The 16,396-nt window shown below is 43.6% G+C and overlaps 1 protein-coding gene across 2 annotated transcripts; it reads right to left on the bottom strand.

The window, feature by feature from the left end:
- Positions 1-1,834: 1,834 nt before the first annotated feature.
- LOC135555767 (glycylpeptide N-tetradecanoyltransferase 1-like) lies at positions 1,835-15,903 on the bottom strand. Of its 2 annotated transcripts, none has more exons than XM_064988485.1 (12): positions 15,580-15,903; positions 13,283-13,397; positions 12,880-13,024; positions 5,665-5,783; positions 5,386-5,477; positions 5,075-5,191; positions 4,715-4,885; positions 4,496-4,604; positions 4,168-4,338; positions 3,744-3,911; positions 2,922-3,059; positions 1,835-2,546 (listed from the first exon to the last, which is right to left on the bottom strand). In XM_064988485.1, exons 1-12 carry the CDS (start codon positions 15,795-15,797, stop codon positions 2,526-2,528), a joined length of 1,584 nt encoding a protein of 527 aa, XP_064844557.1. In that variant the 5' UTR covers positions 15,798-15,903; the 3' UTR covers positions 1,835-2,525. The 2 variants fall into 2 exon arrangements, with proteins under 2 accessions (XP_064844557.1, XP_064844559.1); XM_064988487.1 differs by having other exon boundaries at positions 13,289-13,397.
- Positions 15,904-16,396: the final 493 nt, after the last annotated feature.

Raw genomic sequence — 16,396 nt, 5'->3', positions numbered from 1 at the left:
GCCAACCCTCTCTGCAAGAAAATCGTTGGAAAACAATAGTATGCTCAAGAGCTGAAGAGGTTTAAAGACAAAAATATTTCCTTACCACAGGACACTACACTCAGAGAAGGTGTCGAACCCAAGAACTCGACTCTGGACTTCGAAGCCAGTTCCACTGCATTTTTTAATTGTTGCCCTCTAATCAGGGACTGATTTAGACCTGTGGTGCACTTAATTATTCATAAGTATTATGGATACCCATTAGCTGCTGCCAAGGCAGCAGCTACTCTTCCTGGGGTCCAGCAAAATTAAGACAGTTGAAACAATTTATAAATATTACAATACATTCACATTTATTTTACCTTTATTTAACCAGGCAAGTCACTTAAGAACAAATTCTTATTTTCAATGACGGCCTGGGAACAGTGGGTTAACTGCCTGTTCAGGGGCAGAACGACAGATTTGTACCTTGTCAGCTCGGGGGTTTGAACTCGCAACCTTCCGGTTACTAGTCCAACGCTCTAACCACTAGGCTACCCTGCCTCCCCCAACACACCTTGTGCCCACAGGCCCCTACTCCACCACATATCTACAGTACTAAATCTATGTGTATGTATATGCATGTGTCTGTGCCTAGGTTTGTGTTGCTTCAAAGTCTCTGCTCCAGGTTGAACAGAAAACCAAACCTCGTAGGGGAAAGAGTTGAATACCCCTGGTGTAGAAGCTGCTGGGGGCCTTCACCTCCCTGTTGCTCCTCATTGGTCACCAAAGGCTTGGAGTAACCCTGGGTTGTAAACGGTCATGGTCAAAACATACAGTAGCTAAGATGGGGAGAAGGCTGTCCATATTAAAGTGTTGTTCTGCCTTCTTAACACCACTATCAACACGGCAGGTCCTGCAGGCCCTGGTTTTGTTGCACCCGGACTACTGTTCAGTCATGTGGTCAGATGCCACAAAGAGGGACTTAGGAAAATTATAATTGGCTTAGAACAGGGCAGCACAGAATCCAAATGAATTATTTGGACTGATTTTGGAGTCACACCTCTTAAGTCAAAGGGGTGATGGGTAAGGCAGAAGTAACTCAGTGAATATCTTCATGATAAACTAAAGGATAGAAATCACCTGAGAGCAACCATTACAAAACCTCACAGCAACTTCTATATTTTATTTTGCACATAAATTCCCCTGCATCTTCACATTTGTTTTCCTGCATCATAAAACCATGAGACCTGTTATTCATTTCGGTTTGCATCCCATCCAACACTCTACATAAAAACAAATAGGTTTACTTGGGGTGTTACCCAGCTCCCTCCCCGGCCCAGGTCCCCAAATCCTTGACAGTTTCAATTTTCAATTTCAGAGGTGTTCTACTCACAAACAGTATCCAGTCCTTTCCGTGCCCCGTCTCAGCAGCCCCCACCCAACCATTTCCCTACTCCAAATAACTGCTCTCCCAGCCGCAGCTTTCAAAAAAAAAAAAACTTTAAAAATAACAGTCCGAACTACTCCACTTTGTTAAGTTCTTGTTGAAAGCTGTTCCATTTATACGGTCATCATTGTATTTTCTTCTGAACAGGGCTTCTGAATGGGTCATGACAGTTAGTAAAGATGGGACAAAAAAAATAATATATATATATAAAAGTAAAAGATGAAGGAAAAAACCCCTCATTTTCCCCTCGGTCAGCTGTGTACAGTCTAGTCTAGAACGCGTACAGTGAAGAAAATGGAGGGGTTGATAAAGTAAATCTGCAGTTTCAAGCCTCAATAGCAAAAGAAGAAAAACATTGACAGAAGCCCTTGTCTTGTGTCCACTTTGGATATTAATTACATTTTTCTTGTTCTTCCTTTTTAAATGTTTTTGATTGTTTCAATTTTTTTCTCTCTAACACTGTACTTCGGGGATGATGAGAGATTTGTTTTGAAAAAGCGCATTGCACACATGAATGAATATAAAATGTTAGCGTCTAGTGCAGGGGTGGGCAATTCCAGTCGAGGGCCTACTTGGTGTCCCAGTTTTGCCCCAGCCACAGCTAACACACCTGACTCCAATAATCACGATTTTCAGTTTAGAATACAATTTGATTAAATCAGCTGTGTTTGCTAGTGATGAAGACAAAATGTGACACCAATCAGGCCCCGGAGGACTGGAGTTGCCTACCCCTGGGTCAGTATGCGTTAGTATAATTTTCCTGTCATGTCTGTCTTACTGTACATGTATGTTGTGTAGTTACACGTGTGTGTTATTTGGCGAATTGTGCAGTGTGTGTATAAGATATCTAGAACAATCATGACAGACTTCAGTTGGGATGGTAACTAAAATGGCTTAAGGTCCATGTGATGGGAGGGAGAGAGCATGGAGAAGGACCAACTCCCCCGACTCCCTGCCTGGCAGCGGTAGTGCAGGTCAAAGTTCAAAGGTCAAGAAGTAAAAATGGGCGGTGGGTTCTCTTTCCTGAAGCAGGAAGTCCATCGGTCCATCTGTCAGGTGGTCAGTGCGTTTTGTGGTCTCCTGGCCTAACTGTGACGGTCAGTGGGGGGGGTGGATGTCACTGTAGTACTAAGCCAACCTGTGAACCACAGAAAAAGGAAGCTTATGATAGTTGCACCAGAAGCTAAAATGAGAAGACACACGATGAGTTCTGTGAGGCCTGTATACTTCTCTGCCTGGCTTAACTGTGATAGCAAGATAATCAAGTCAATGGTTCCCTCCCCCTCTCATTACACTTCCTCCTTTTGTACTAGAAAAAATAACTATTTAGCTCTTAGTGGTGGATATCTCCATAGGCATATTCTAAAGACCCATTGGTTTACAGTACAGTCTAGGGAACACAAAACACTGTTTCAATATCATCATATTACCATGGATTATTTATATCAATGTGAAAAATAGTCATCTCTCTAGGAACTGACCGAACTATCAGTAAATATGAACCATGACGCACCTTCTCTGATCCCATGCTAGGACACTTCCAATTGTACAGATAATACTGTAGATTCCCATCTCCGATGCCAAACTTGAGCTTCTCAAGGAAAGTCTTATTCTCCATCAGGTCCAGTGCATTGAAAACGTCAAACCCTTTCTGGATATTGACGATAGGGAGGAAAGAGGGGGATACAGAGAGATGGGGGAGAGGGATTGAGTTGTGTATAATTCATTATCTGAGTATACAAAAAATTAAGAACACCTGCTCTTTCCATGACAGACTGACCAGGTGAATGCAGGTGAAAGCTATTATCCCTTATTGATGTCCTTTGTTAAATGCACTTCAAATTAGTGTATATCAATGGGAGGAGACCGAATAAAAGGATTTAAAGTTGAGACAACTAAAGATATGTGTGCCATTCAGAGGGTGAATGGGCAAGACAAAATATTTAAGTGCCTTTGAACAGGTTTGGTAGTACGTAACAGGCATAGCAGTTTGTGTCAAGAACTGCAATGCTGCTGGATTTTTCACCCAACATTTTCCTGTGTGTATCAAGCACGGTCTACCACTCAAAGGACATCAAGCCAACTTGACACAACTGTGGGAAGTATTGGAGTCAACATGGGACAGCATCCCTGTGGAACACTTGACACCTTGTACAGACCATAGCCCGACAAATTGAGCCTGTTCCGAGAGCAAATAAGTGGGGGTGCAACTCAATATTAGGAGGATTCCTAATGTTTGGTATACTCAGTTTACACAGTAAATATTTGACCTGGTACCCAAATCCAACTCCCATTTGACCGCCGACCCCCAGCCACCTGAAGAGGACTAACTCACCGACTTGGCCAGAATGAGTGCGTCAGACATCAGGTCCAGCAGGGTGGTGGTGGTGTGCACGTTGTAGAAGGAGTAGGCTGCCTTGAGGCTGCGGTGCACTGGATGGTTCATGATAGTAGAGGGGAGCGTGTAGAAGCTCAGGAAGTCCGTCACCTTTCCCCCAGAGGACTGCCACAGGGAGAAGACACACGTCCTCCAACTTTACATTCACTCTATTGTAGATGTGTGTGAAATGCATTTCCAGAGCTCTGACATAATGTGAACAATGTTGTCAAGAGGTAGAAGAGCAGAGGGTATCTGGGTAGCTGTCCATATATGGTCGTGTGTAATGGTCTACTTAGTGTGTACCATATATACTAAGCGTGTAAGGTGTTGTAATGTTATGGGTGTCTACGGTAGTGTACATTTTATCAATGGTACTGACTACGACCAGGTAGGTGTCAATGATGCTCTCCTGGGGCAGCAGCCAGTGTTCCACTTCCTCGGGGCTCATGACAGGGGCCAGGTGGAACTGGCTCAGGTACTCCAGGAGCAGGCGATGCACGGCTGGGACATCCTTCCTGGTCATCGGCCGCAAGCCAGACGTCTTTGGGGACTGGAGAGAAGGAGATAGAAGGTCATGGCACTCATTTTCAATGGAGAGTTTTATGTCAACACAATAGACATTTCAAATAGAGGCATCAGGTGATGGCTGAGCGGTCGGGCGTTGTGCAGAGGATAGCCTCCTAATGGCGCTTTGCTCACGGACTCACCTCATTCAGACGGTACAGCTTCATGGTGCGTTGCATAGTCATGTTCCGGCTCAGGTGAGAGAACTTCACCTCGATCAGCTTGCGTGGGTTCAGAGAGCGATGCCAGTACCTATACAGATAACAGATTTTATAATCACTTTGTTTTTGTGTTTAAGAGCATATGAATTTGGTTGGATGGGTATCTGTCTGGTGTGGTTGGTGTGTCTCTCAGTGACCCACCTGCAGGTGCCCACAGGTTTGGGCAGTACCACACCAGCGGTGTAGACAGCCTGGAAGATGCCCTTCAGGTTGACCCGTCTGGTGATCTCTCGGATCAGGACTGGCGCTACCCGCTTGGAGCGCAGCTTCTTGTGGACGCACAGGAAGTTGATCTCCACCATCTTCTTATCTCTAAATGACAAAAACAGTCTAAAGTGACTAAGGCCTCTTAATGTCTGCCTTCTTACAGCAACTGAACACAAGAGATGATATAGTCAAGGAGCAAATTAATATTACATCCCTATTGTTAGCTATATTAAAATACTACAGTGTATGGGAGCATGATGCATAAGAACAAGAGCATGATGCATATTCACTGACTGGTCATAGATGCGGATGTTGGCAGGGATGGCACTGATGAAGCCCACCAGCTTCTGGTTGGAGTTCACCCTCACCCCACAGTGCCACTGGGGCAGCCAGCCGGGGGGGCGCAGAGCCCTGAGGTAGAGAGACATTACAATTACAGGTCATTACCCAACTATGAAAGAAAACCCGAGGGCCAGGTTTTCCTGGTCAGAAAAAAAACTCCTGCCTTTAATAAAAGATAAAATAGCTGTCTATTGAAAGAGATTGTTACTCAGCTAGTCTCATTTATGTAACAAAGGTGACGTAGCTAAGTAATAAAGGGTTACCAGAGCAGGAACTCTGGGGAGTAGTCGAAGCGGAACATGTTGTCATCATCCTCCACGTAGTTCTCATTGAGCAGAGTGTACAGCTCCTTCAGCTAAGAGGAGGAAGAGTAACAGACTGAGCCATGGGAAAAAGGTCTAGGGTTAAATTGAGTAGGGTAAAGTGGGGTCAGCTGTTGGAATAACCACAAGTGAAGTATTTTGATCACTATATCCCTACTGCTATCACTATATTGTTTTGGGACACTCTGGGGTGGAGGGGATGTAGAGGAGCCTGCTCACCACAGCGGCGTTGCCCAGGTCCAAGGCGTCCCACGTGAAGCCTGGAGGAAGGCTGTAGGGCTCCTCCCGGATGTTGTCTTTGTCAGGCTCGATGGAACCATGTGATGTCACCATCTCCCCTAAGGTAAACAACAAAACGCAATGTAAGAGGATATTAGCAATCTGCATTATCAATGTAAAGATACAAAGCATACATTTTATTTAACTGACTTGCCTAGTTAAAGGTTATGAACAAATTCTTATTTTACAATGACCACCTACCCCGGCCAAACCCTACGACGGGATTGAACCAGGGTCTGTAGTGACGTCTTCAGCACTGAGATGCAATGCCTTAGACCGCTGCGCCACTCGGGAGCCATTATAGAAGGTTTAGTCCAAAAACAGAGTGCCCAATTGGACTGCTCATATCAAATCTCTTCAGGTCATTACCGCTTTTTAGAAGAAACAAAATAAAATCATTGGCCTATTTTAACAATGAAAAGCCTGTCTAAATGTAATTCATCTATACTGAACAAAAATATAAACGGCATGTAAAGTCTAGGTCAAATGTGTCATGAGCTGAAATAAAAAAGATCCCAGAATTGTTTCATATGCACAAAAAGCTTCCCTCTCTCAAATGTTATGCACAAATATGTTTCTCCTTTTCAATATGTTTCTCCTTTGTCAAGATAATCCATCCACCTGACAGGTGTGGCATATCAAGAAGCTGATAAAACAGCATGATCATTACACAGGTGCACCTTGTGCTGGGGACAATAAAAGGCCACTAAAATGTGCAGTTTTGTTACACAATGCCACAGATGTCTCAAGTTTTTAGGGAGTGTGCAATTGGCATGCTGACTGCAGGACTGTCCACCAGAGCTGTTGCCAGATAAATTAAATGTTAATTTCTCTACCATAAGCCTCAGTCATTTTAGAGAATTTGTCAGTACAGCAGACCACGTGTAACCACGTCAGCCCATATATATATCTATATCTCTAAAATATGAGAGAGATATATATATATATTTCAGTGTATGTGACTATTGGCACCTTTCAACACCCTGCATTATCGCATTCATGCATGCAAAACACTCACTTACACTACTGATTACTGATTACACACACTATTGTATATTTTCCTTAGTTGCTGTCTCCACGTTGTCTCCTTTGTTACGGGCTTTGAGCCGGTTCGTGACAAGTGGGGGCTCGTCCAGGATCTTTGAACTATTGGTTTGGGAGACCGTAGGTACGTGTTTGGTTTGCATATTGTGTTTGAGTTTGATAGGCCCAGTATTGGTTGCTTTGTTGCTTGGTTTGTGTGCTGCGTTGGAGAGAGATAATGGTTAGTTTCCAGGCCCTGCTACACACAAGGATCAGCAGAGGGGTTGAGCAAGATTATTTACTTATGACTATGGTGTCTCATGTACACAAGTTCATTCTTCCATCAGAGGACCTGTTAGAATTATATACTAAAGAACAGCTGTTGAAGATGGCTGTACACTACAAGGTTAAATGATTTGAAATTAGTGAAATTCTGAATCGTTGGGAGTGGACTATGAATCGTTGGGACCGTGACTGAAATTCTTAATTCAATAAAACAACCTTTAGAATGTAGTTTTTATGACGTGCGCCCCATAAAGACTGTAGCCTATACGGGTTACACGCTTTTGTTATTATGGTCAGCCAATTAACGTGGCACTAGCTCCATGTGTGGCAAGCAACCTGGGAGATCTTTAATCAATGAAAAATTGAATTAAAATTACAGAATTAAGTTAGCTAAACGAGAAGGTGAAAGTTACACCGAGCAATCATCAGGTAGCCTGTTGTTTATTCTGAATGGAGTTGTAGTAAACAAGGACAGGAAGAGCAGCAAAATAGCCTCAAATACCCTAGGTACAGTGCATTAGGAAAGTATTCAGCCCCCTTGACTTATTCCACATTACAGCCTTATTCTAAAATGTATTAAATTGGGGAGGGTTCTCATCAATCTACACACAATACCCATAAAGACAAAGCGAAAACAGGTTTTTAGAATTCTTTGCAAATATATAAAAATACTAAGTATTACATAACTATTCAGACCCTTTGCTATTAGACTCAAAATTGAGTTCAGGTGCATCCTGCTTCCATTGATCATCCTTGTGAAGTTTCTCCAACTTGATTGGAGTCCACCTGTGGTAAATTCAATTGATTGGACACAATTTGGAAAGGCACACACCTGTCTATATAAGGTCCCACAGTTGACAGTGCACTTCAGAGCAAAAACCAAGTCATGAGTTAGAAGGAATTGTTTGTAGAGCTCTGAGGCAGGATTGTGTCGAGGCACAGATCTGGGGAAGGGTACCAAAATATGTCTGCAGCAGGTCCCCAAGAACACAGTGGCATCCATCACTCTTAAATGGAATCACCGACTATTTCAAATCCCACCGTACCTTCTCCACCATGCAATCTGGTTTCCAAGCATGTTATGGGTGCACCTCAACCACACTCAAGGTTCTAAACGATATAACTGCCATTGAAAAAAATACAGTACTGTGCAGCAGTCTTCATTGACCTGGCCAAGGCTTTTGACTCTGACAAACACCTCATTCTTATCGGACGACTCAATAGCCTTGGTTTCTCAAATGACTACCTCTCCTGGTTCACCAATTACTTCTCAGACATTGTTCAGTGTGTCAAATCAGAGGGCCTGTTGTCCAGACCTCTGGCAGTCTCTATGGGGGTGCCACAGGGTTAAAATCTCTGGCCAACTCTCTTCTCTGTATACATCAATGATGTTGTTCTTGCTGCTGGTGATTCTCTGATCCACCTCTACGCAGACGACACCATTCTGTATACTTCTGGCCCTTCTTTGGACACTGCGTTAACAACCCTCCAGGCGAGCTTCAATGCCATACAACTCTTCTTCCGTGGCCTCCAACTACTCTTAAATGCAAGTAAAACGAAATGCATGCTCCTCAACCGATTGCTGCCCGCACACACCCGCCTGACTAGCATCACTACCCTGGACGGTTCTGACTTAGAATATGTGTACTACTACAAATACCTAGGTGTCTGGTTAAACTGTAAACTCTCCTTCCAGACTCACATCAAGCATCTCCAATCCAAAATTAAATCTAGAATCAGCTTCCTACTTCACAACAAAGCCTCATTCGCTCATGCTGCCAAACATACCCCCATAAAACTGACTATCCTACCGATCCTTGACTTTGGCGCTGTCATTTACAAAATAGCCTCCAACACAGTATTCAGCAAATTGGATGCAGTCTATCACAGTGCCATCCATTTTGTCACCAAAGCTCCATATACTACCCACCACTGCGACCAGTATGCTCTCGTTGGCTGGCCCTCGCTAGATATTCGTCGCAAAACCCACTGGTTCCAGGTCATCTATAAGTCTTTGCAAGGTAAAGCCCCGCCTTATCTCAGCTCACTGGTCACCATAGCAACACCCACCCGTAGCACACGCTCCAGCAGGTATATTTCACTGATCATCCCCAAAGCCAACACCTCCTTTGGCCACCTTTCCTTCCAGTTCTCTGCTGCCAATGACTGGAACAAATTGCAAAAATCACTGAAGCTGGAGACTTATATCTCCATAACTAACTTTAAGCATCAGCTGTCAGAGCAGCTTACCAATCACTGCACCTGTACACAGCCCATCTGTAAATAGCCCACCCAACTACCTCATCCCCATAGTTATTTTGCACCCCAGTATCTCTACTTGCACATCATCTGCACATGTATCGCTTTATCTTGGCCAGGTCGCAGTTGTAAATGAGAACTTGTTCTCAACTGGCCTACCAGGTTAAATAAGGGTGAAATAAAAACACAAATAAAAAAATAAAAAAAAAATCGAACAAGTTTGGAAACACCAAGATTCTTCCTAGAGCTGGATGCCCGGCCAAACTGAGCAATCGGGGGAGAAAGGCCTTGGTCAGGGAGGTGACCAAGAACCTGATGGTCACTGACAGAACTGCAGAGTTCCTCTGTGGAGATGGGAGAACCTTCCAGAAGGACAACCATCTCCGCAGTACTCCAAAATTCATGCCTTTATGGTAGAGTGGACAGACGGAAACCACTCCTCAGTAAAAAGCCTGCTTGGAATTTGCTCTCAGGACTCTCAGACCATGAGAAACAAGATTCTCTGGTCTGATGAAACCAAGATTGAATTCTTTGGCCTGAATGCCAAACATCACGTCTGGAGGAAACCTGGCATCATGCTGTGGGGATGTTTTTCAGCGGCAGGGACTTGGAGACTAGTCAGGAATGAGGGAAAGATGAACAGAGCAAAGTACAGAGAGATCCTTGATGAAAACCTGCTCCAGAGTGCTCAGGACCTCAGACTGGGTCAAAGGTTCACCTTCCAAAAGGACAATGACCCTCAGCGCACAGCCAAGACAATACAGGAGTGGCTTAGGGACAAGTGTCTGAATGTCCTTGAGTGTCCCAGCGAGAGCCTGAACTTGAACCCGATCGAACATCTCTGGAGAGACCTGAAAATAGCTGTGCTGCAACGCTCCCCATCCAACCTGACAGAGCTTGGGAGGATCTGCAGAGAAGAATGTGCCAAGATTGTAGTGTCATACCCAAGAAGCCTGGAGGCTGTAATCGCTGCCAAAGGTGCATCAACAAAGAACTAAGTAAAGCGTCTGAATACTTACGTAAATGATATATTTACATTTCTAAAAAACAGTTTTTGCTTTGTCGTTATGGATAATTGTATGTAGAATACAATCAATTTTAAAATAAGCCTGTAACATAACAAAATGTGGAAAAAGCCAAGAGGTCTGAATACTTTCCGAATGCACTGTAGCTAGCTAAAAATGAGCTGGCTAACAAAGCTAGCTTCTTTAAATCGAATTGATGCAGTCAAGACAGGCACTACCAGATGGGATGACAGACAAACTTGTAGAGGCCATAGGTTATCTAACTAGGACGAGTGTGTATGGGACTTTGATCGCCAATGACGTTGTTTTGAATTGCGAAACAGGCCCTCCATAAATATAGAGCGTTATTATGTTCCTCAACTAATTCAGCGCATGGTGTGTTCTCGCTCTGGACTTGTTCTAGGCCCAATGGCTGTTTCCTGGTCTCTTTTTACTCCGCCTCCGCTACTGTTTTCTAGAACTCTGTCTTTTTCCCCCCGGGTTCATTTGGAGCGAACCATTACCTCATACGAGAAGAAATGGCTGGGTGTCCCACGATGCCTGAGTAACATCGGCCTCTATGGCAAAGGGGTCCTTGAACTACCTCTTACAAGTCTAACGGAGGAGTACAAGTGCTCTAAAGTAAGACTTCAGATTACATTGAAGGACTCCAAAGACCAGACCATTAGCAAGGCTGCACCTCCCCTACAAACTGGACGGAAATGGACATCATCCAAGGCTGTGCAGCAAGCAACATCAGCCCTGAGACACCAAGACATTGTGGGGAATATCCAGCATGAAAGAGGAGGCTTTGGCCTGGCATCAAGCAAACCAACGTTCCATAAGGCAACAACATCTGAACGCAGGAAGCTGGTGGTCGAGGAGGTGCGCAGACAGGAGGAGACTGCAAGAGGTGCAAAGGCTGTCTCTCTTGTGAAACAAGGGCAATGGACACGGTGGGAAGGCCTGGAGAGGAGAAAGATCAACTGGAGTGAGCTTTGGCAAATGGAGGCAAGCAACATCAGCTTCATCATAAGAGCTGTTTATGATGTGCTTCCATAACCAAAAAACCTACATCAATGGTATGGCGAGGACCCGACCTGCCCCCTCTGCCCAGCTCCAGCGACTCTCAGGCATATAATGACAGGTTGCAAGACCAGCCTCTCACAAGGTCGCTACACCTGGAGGCACAATCAGATCCCCAAGAGCTTGGCTGCAGCACTTGAGACCAAGAGGAGTGCAACCAATTCATTACCTCCAAAAACAAGCAATCCCATCAAAAACAACATTCATCCGGGAGGGACAGAAAAGGCCCAAGCATCCTCCTACGAAGCCAGAAACTGGACACCTAGCCATGGCCCGTGACTGGAAGATGCTTGTCGATATTGGCCAGCAACTAATTTGTCCGCCTGAGATTGCTTCTACCAACCTTAGGCCAGACATGGTACTCTGGTCCCCTTCACGAAAGGCTGTGTACATCATAGAGCTCACAGTCCTGCGTTACAGAGTTGGCAGCAGACGCAACACAGTGTGGCTGGAATGCAAAAGCCTGGCCAGTTGAAGTGGGATGCAGAGGATTTGTGGCTTCTTTCACAATCAGGTTGCTGAAAGAACTTGGAATCCATGGACAGGCTCTGCGGCAGACCATCAGAGCAGTTTCTCAAGCAGCTGAAAGAGGCAGCCAGTGGATCTGGATCAAACGGAAGGACCCTTGCTGGGCTATAACTTCATGACCCCCCCACCCCCATCTGAGTACCCAATTCAGATCCCTCCAACTTGAGGGCATATGAGGTATGTGGTCAGCTGTAGGGCTGGCTCAGGGAAGAGGACGCCCCTGCCTTGCATAGTCCTGTGGGAAATCTTAATTGGGCATGGGATACAAGCTAAGGCTTGATCACCATTTAGCTGGTCACCTTTGATGAGGGTGTTTAGTGATTAAAGGCCGAAACACCCACTGATTCGAAGGCACACTACTGAGGATGTGTCCCAAAATGTACATCTTAATCCAGTCTAAGAAATAAACTTCCCATGCCACTCTGTCAACATCACGGCAAATCTCATGTGAGTGCATACCATCTATTGGCACAATGGACAGTTTTAACATCTCGTGCTGTGTTTTATGATTCTGATTCATTTCTGTGATGTTGGACCAGGGCTCAGGTTCAGCTCACCGAGCTTTGGTCAGACCAGAATCGAATTTTCAGTTCTGATAAGAAATCTAAACTGCATTCCGGTCTCGTCTGCAGTCCGGCAGTGTCAAGTACGCATGAACTTTGAATTTATGGCGACTTTGTGAAGTAAATACGCGATGTTCAAGGCTTCCATGAGACAACCTGCTTGGATATTGTGTTATTTTATTTTTGACAATCTGTTACTGCACATGTGTATTTTGTGGAATTGCATTAGTGTGACATTGGGGGAAAATTATGTAATTTCTTGCTTGGACCATGTCATTTTATTTTTTTCGGGAAATGTGAAGAGTGGTCCCGGTACAGTTCCGGGATCCCGGTTACCTGTGTTAATCCCTACTAGTCACTAGAGTGAGGTTGTGAAGACATTTCTGTACCCCTGCCAAATGTCATACCTAGCTTGGGGACGGGCTGTGTGTCCCAGAACTGGTAGCTGCGTCGGCTTGCCTCCTCCATGGTTTTGGCAGGGCCCTGGCCTACAGAGAAAAGTTCAATTGCCTTTTGGATCTCCTGCAGCTTATCAGCAGGCAGCGAGTTCACCTGTGGAGAGAGAGAGAGAAAGAAAGAGTAATGTAGGGTTGAAAAGGAAATAAATTGCCAAATGCAAAACAATGCCTGCACAGACAAACACACCCACTAATCTCCATTCAGTTTTCTGGCACCCCCATACGTTTTCAAAAGTTACAGAACAATAAGTCAATGTCGGTCTTTCTAGCACTACTCTCGCAAAAGGAACAAAGAGGGACACAAACACAAAGCAAAAACACTCACTCATGTGGCCTACACACATGTACATACATCTACCTTGCCTAGCGGATCCTCCTCTGCAGGTTCTTTATTTGCCCCAGACTTCTTCTTCTTCTTTTTGTTTTTCTTCTTCTTGGCACCGCTGTCATCTCCCTGGACCTTGTCACTACCATAGGACAACAACAACAAAAAAACATGTAACTATAAGACTTTCCATAGGCCAGGACAATGCCACAACTGGTTCAGTCCTCTTCACTACCAACCTAGAATACCCAGTTTTTTTTAAGATAGGTTGGCAACAAACATGGTGACCTTTTGTCTCAAATACACATAACTTACAGTTCATCCCTAAGCTAGTTTAAATTGGTTGGAGTTATTCCTCCATCCCCTGATCATCAATGACTCTAGAAGAGCCCCCCACCCCGAGGCCCATTTCCTGGGCAGGACAGGGAGACAGCAGTATACTTACAAGAACAGGGGATAATCCCATTAGCGTCCAAGAGGGGAGTGAGGCTAGGGACTGGCCTGTATTTGTAACACCAGGACAGATGGTGAATCACATGACCCCCGGGGGGAGTATGTGTGGCTATGCGTGTCTGTGTGTACGTGTGTATGAGGGAACAATAGACGACCAAGCATTCAATGGCTTATTCGACAGGCTTCCATTCTAGCAGTCGAGCCTAACTACCATCCAGAACCAATCACCCTTTCGTTTCATTTAGCTAACTAACATTAACATGAATATTTGATTTGATAACTTATTTATCTACCTAGCAGGGTTCCAGATGCTCGCATACACGCTGACATCGTCAAGCCACACAAGGGGTGTAATCCACACCCAGTTTAAATAGGTTGTTGTTGAAAGAACAAATATAGCTTCAATGCAAGCAAGAGAGTTTTAACAATGGTTGCATCCCAGCTAAACAAATAGCAAGCTAGCTACATGTCACTATATGGTTAGGCCAACCCTGCAATTTACAGAAGGAATGTTGAGCAGTTACTTTCATTTTCTCCTGGCAAAATAAGGGCGCTCTAGAGGTCAAACTCTGGCACTTTTTTTTTGGGGGGGGGGGGGGCATTTTCCAACTAACAGGGTGGAACCTAACTGGGTAGAAATTTCTACACAAATTAGCCATAGCTCTGTGAGTGAGTAAGAATGAGCTAGCATAGTGATCCCTTGAACAGGATTTTAACTTCTCTATCAAACATATGAAATGTGGTTAATTTTCTCTATAATTAAACCTAACAGGGTAGAAATGTATGAGTGGGCCAAACAGACTAACAACATGAAACATGGAAAAATAGATAACAAAAATGTGTGTTTATATTGTTGCACCGCCGTTTTCCCACCAAAGAAATTATGCAACTTCCTGAATGTGGTGTCATTTTAGAACGGGATTGTTTTCGTAAATGGAGAATTATAACAAACTATCAGGGACACAAAGAACATCTGAAATAATAAATACAATAACCATGAAAAAAACGTTATTGATAAGAGAATTTAACAATGACTATAAAATAATGTAGATTTAAAATATTATCAGGCTTATATTTCATGGAAGTTGATAAATAATGTTTTTTAAAAAGCATAACATTCCCTTTCAATGGCCATATTTATGTGTTATGGTAAAGTACACCTGACCATATATTTAATGCCTTTTGGAATCCACATTTTACACTAAATAAGAAGTGACATTTCCTGGGGACAGAACATGCAGCGCATGGTAGGAATGAACCAAATATACTAAATACATTAGCACCCATCGTGTTGCTGTGCTGAAAAGGAAAACAGACGATGCATCATTAGAGTAAATAATATGCTGATTGTTTTTGACAGACACTGTCACAAGTTCGGGAGTCAGCTAGCTAACAAGTCAACGTCGTAAAAAGTCATAGCTGGCTAGCTAGTTAGCTAACGTTATTGGTTTCGCATTTGAGTTAGGACGTGGTATTTAACATTTGTTCTCGATTCGAATGCCAGGTGTTCCAGTTTAATATTTTACTGCAATCTGATTTGTGTTGGTATTCACCGCATAACTGTATTTAATTTATCATAATAATGGGTTCAATTTCTTGTACAGTGACCAAAGGTAGTTAACTATGCCTCGCGATAAAAGCAAAAGGAGGAATGGGATGAAACCCCGCCCACAACAGGAAAATACCCTATTTAGATCCAATCAGAGCGAAAAGCAGGTAATTAGTAAACCGTTATCACCAATCGTTCAAAAGAAAGTGGGAGGGATTAGTTGAATTGGTATGCCCAACTTAGGTTGCATCGTATCTTTAAAACAAGCGTAAGAGCATAACACATTTTCTATAATGCTACAAAAATAAGTTTGCACCCTTACCCATCATCAAAGTGATGCTCTTCATTTTCGCAATCACTGCAATGTCCATGGTCTTCTTCTACCTCCTCTTCTTTCTCCGGCTTCGGTGCTGTCTCATTCTCATCCGCCATCTTTAAACCAGGAAGTGAAGAAACACCGCGTGCATTCAACTCCTCAACACAACCTGCGATACTATTGGCTGACTGTTGTGGTGCATTCTGGTTCCTGTAGTCATTCATGTGACAGGTTGTGAAATTGAAATCTTTTAATTTTAACAACACTTTCGATGCAGGCAAATGGATGCATAATAAGGCTTCATAAGGTACACGTCCCTAAACAGGGTTGAGCCTCAGTTGCCTATTAAGCAATGTCACGTAGTTGTGACTCACTCAATGATTTATAAATACACACTAGATGAACGCTCAGATGTGAACTAAAAATAAAAATTGAAACAATTTAATAAAACACATTTCCTTTAACTATTGTTTTTAGAAAGTACCTCTCTTACTGTCCCCACTACAACAAAAGTTACTTAAATACATGTAATTTGTAATACTGTAGACATTCATTTCTATGAAGGACGGCTCGTTCTGGGAAGTACAAATTATGGCATCAGCAATCCAGGGATTAGATACATCATTGCACTCACCTGTGTTGATATGTGCCATTCATAGACAGTATGGGGGTGCCAGCAAATCTTGTCACCTGACCTGGGTATAATCATATGATACCAGTGGTGTATAGTAGCTAAGTAAAAATACTCTAAAGTAGTACTTAAGAAGAGTTCTGGGGTATCCAAAATCAAATCAAATTAGTCACATGCACCGAATACAACAGT

The sequence above is a fragment of the Oncorhynchus masou genome, chromosome 15 (assembly GCF_036934945.1).
Source record: "Oncorhynchus masou masou isolate Uvic2021 chromosome 15, UVic_Omas_1.1, whole genome shotgun sequence".
Classification (NCBI taxonomy): Eukaryota; Metazoa; Chordata; class Actinopteri; order Salmoniformes; family Salmonidae; genus Oncorhynchus; species Oncorhynchus masou.
Note: the sequence above shows the minus strand (reverse complement) of the source record. Positions and strands in the feature narration are given on the sequence as shown.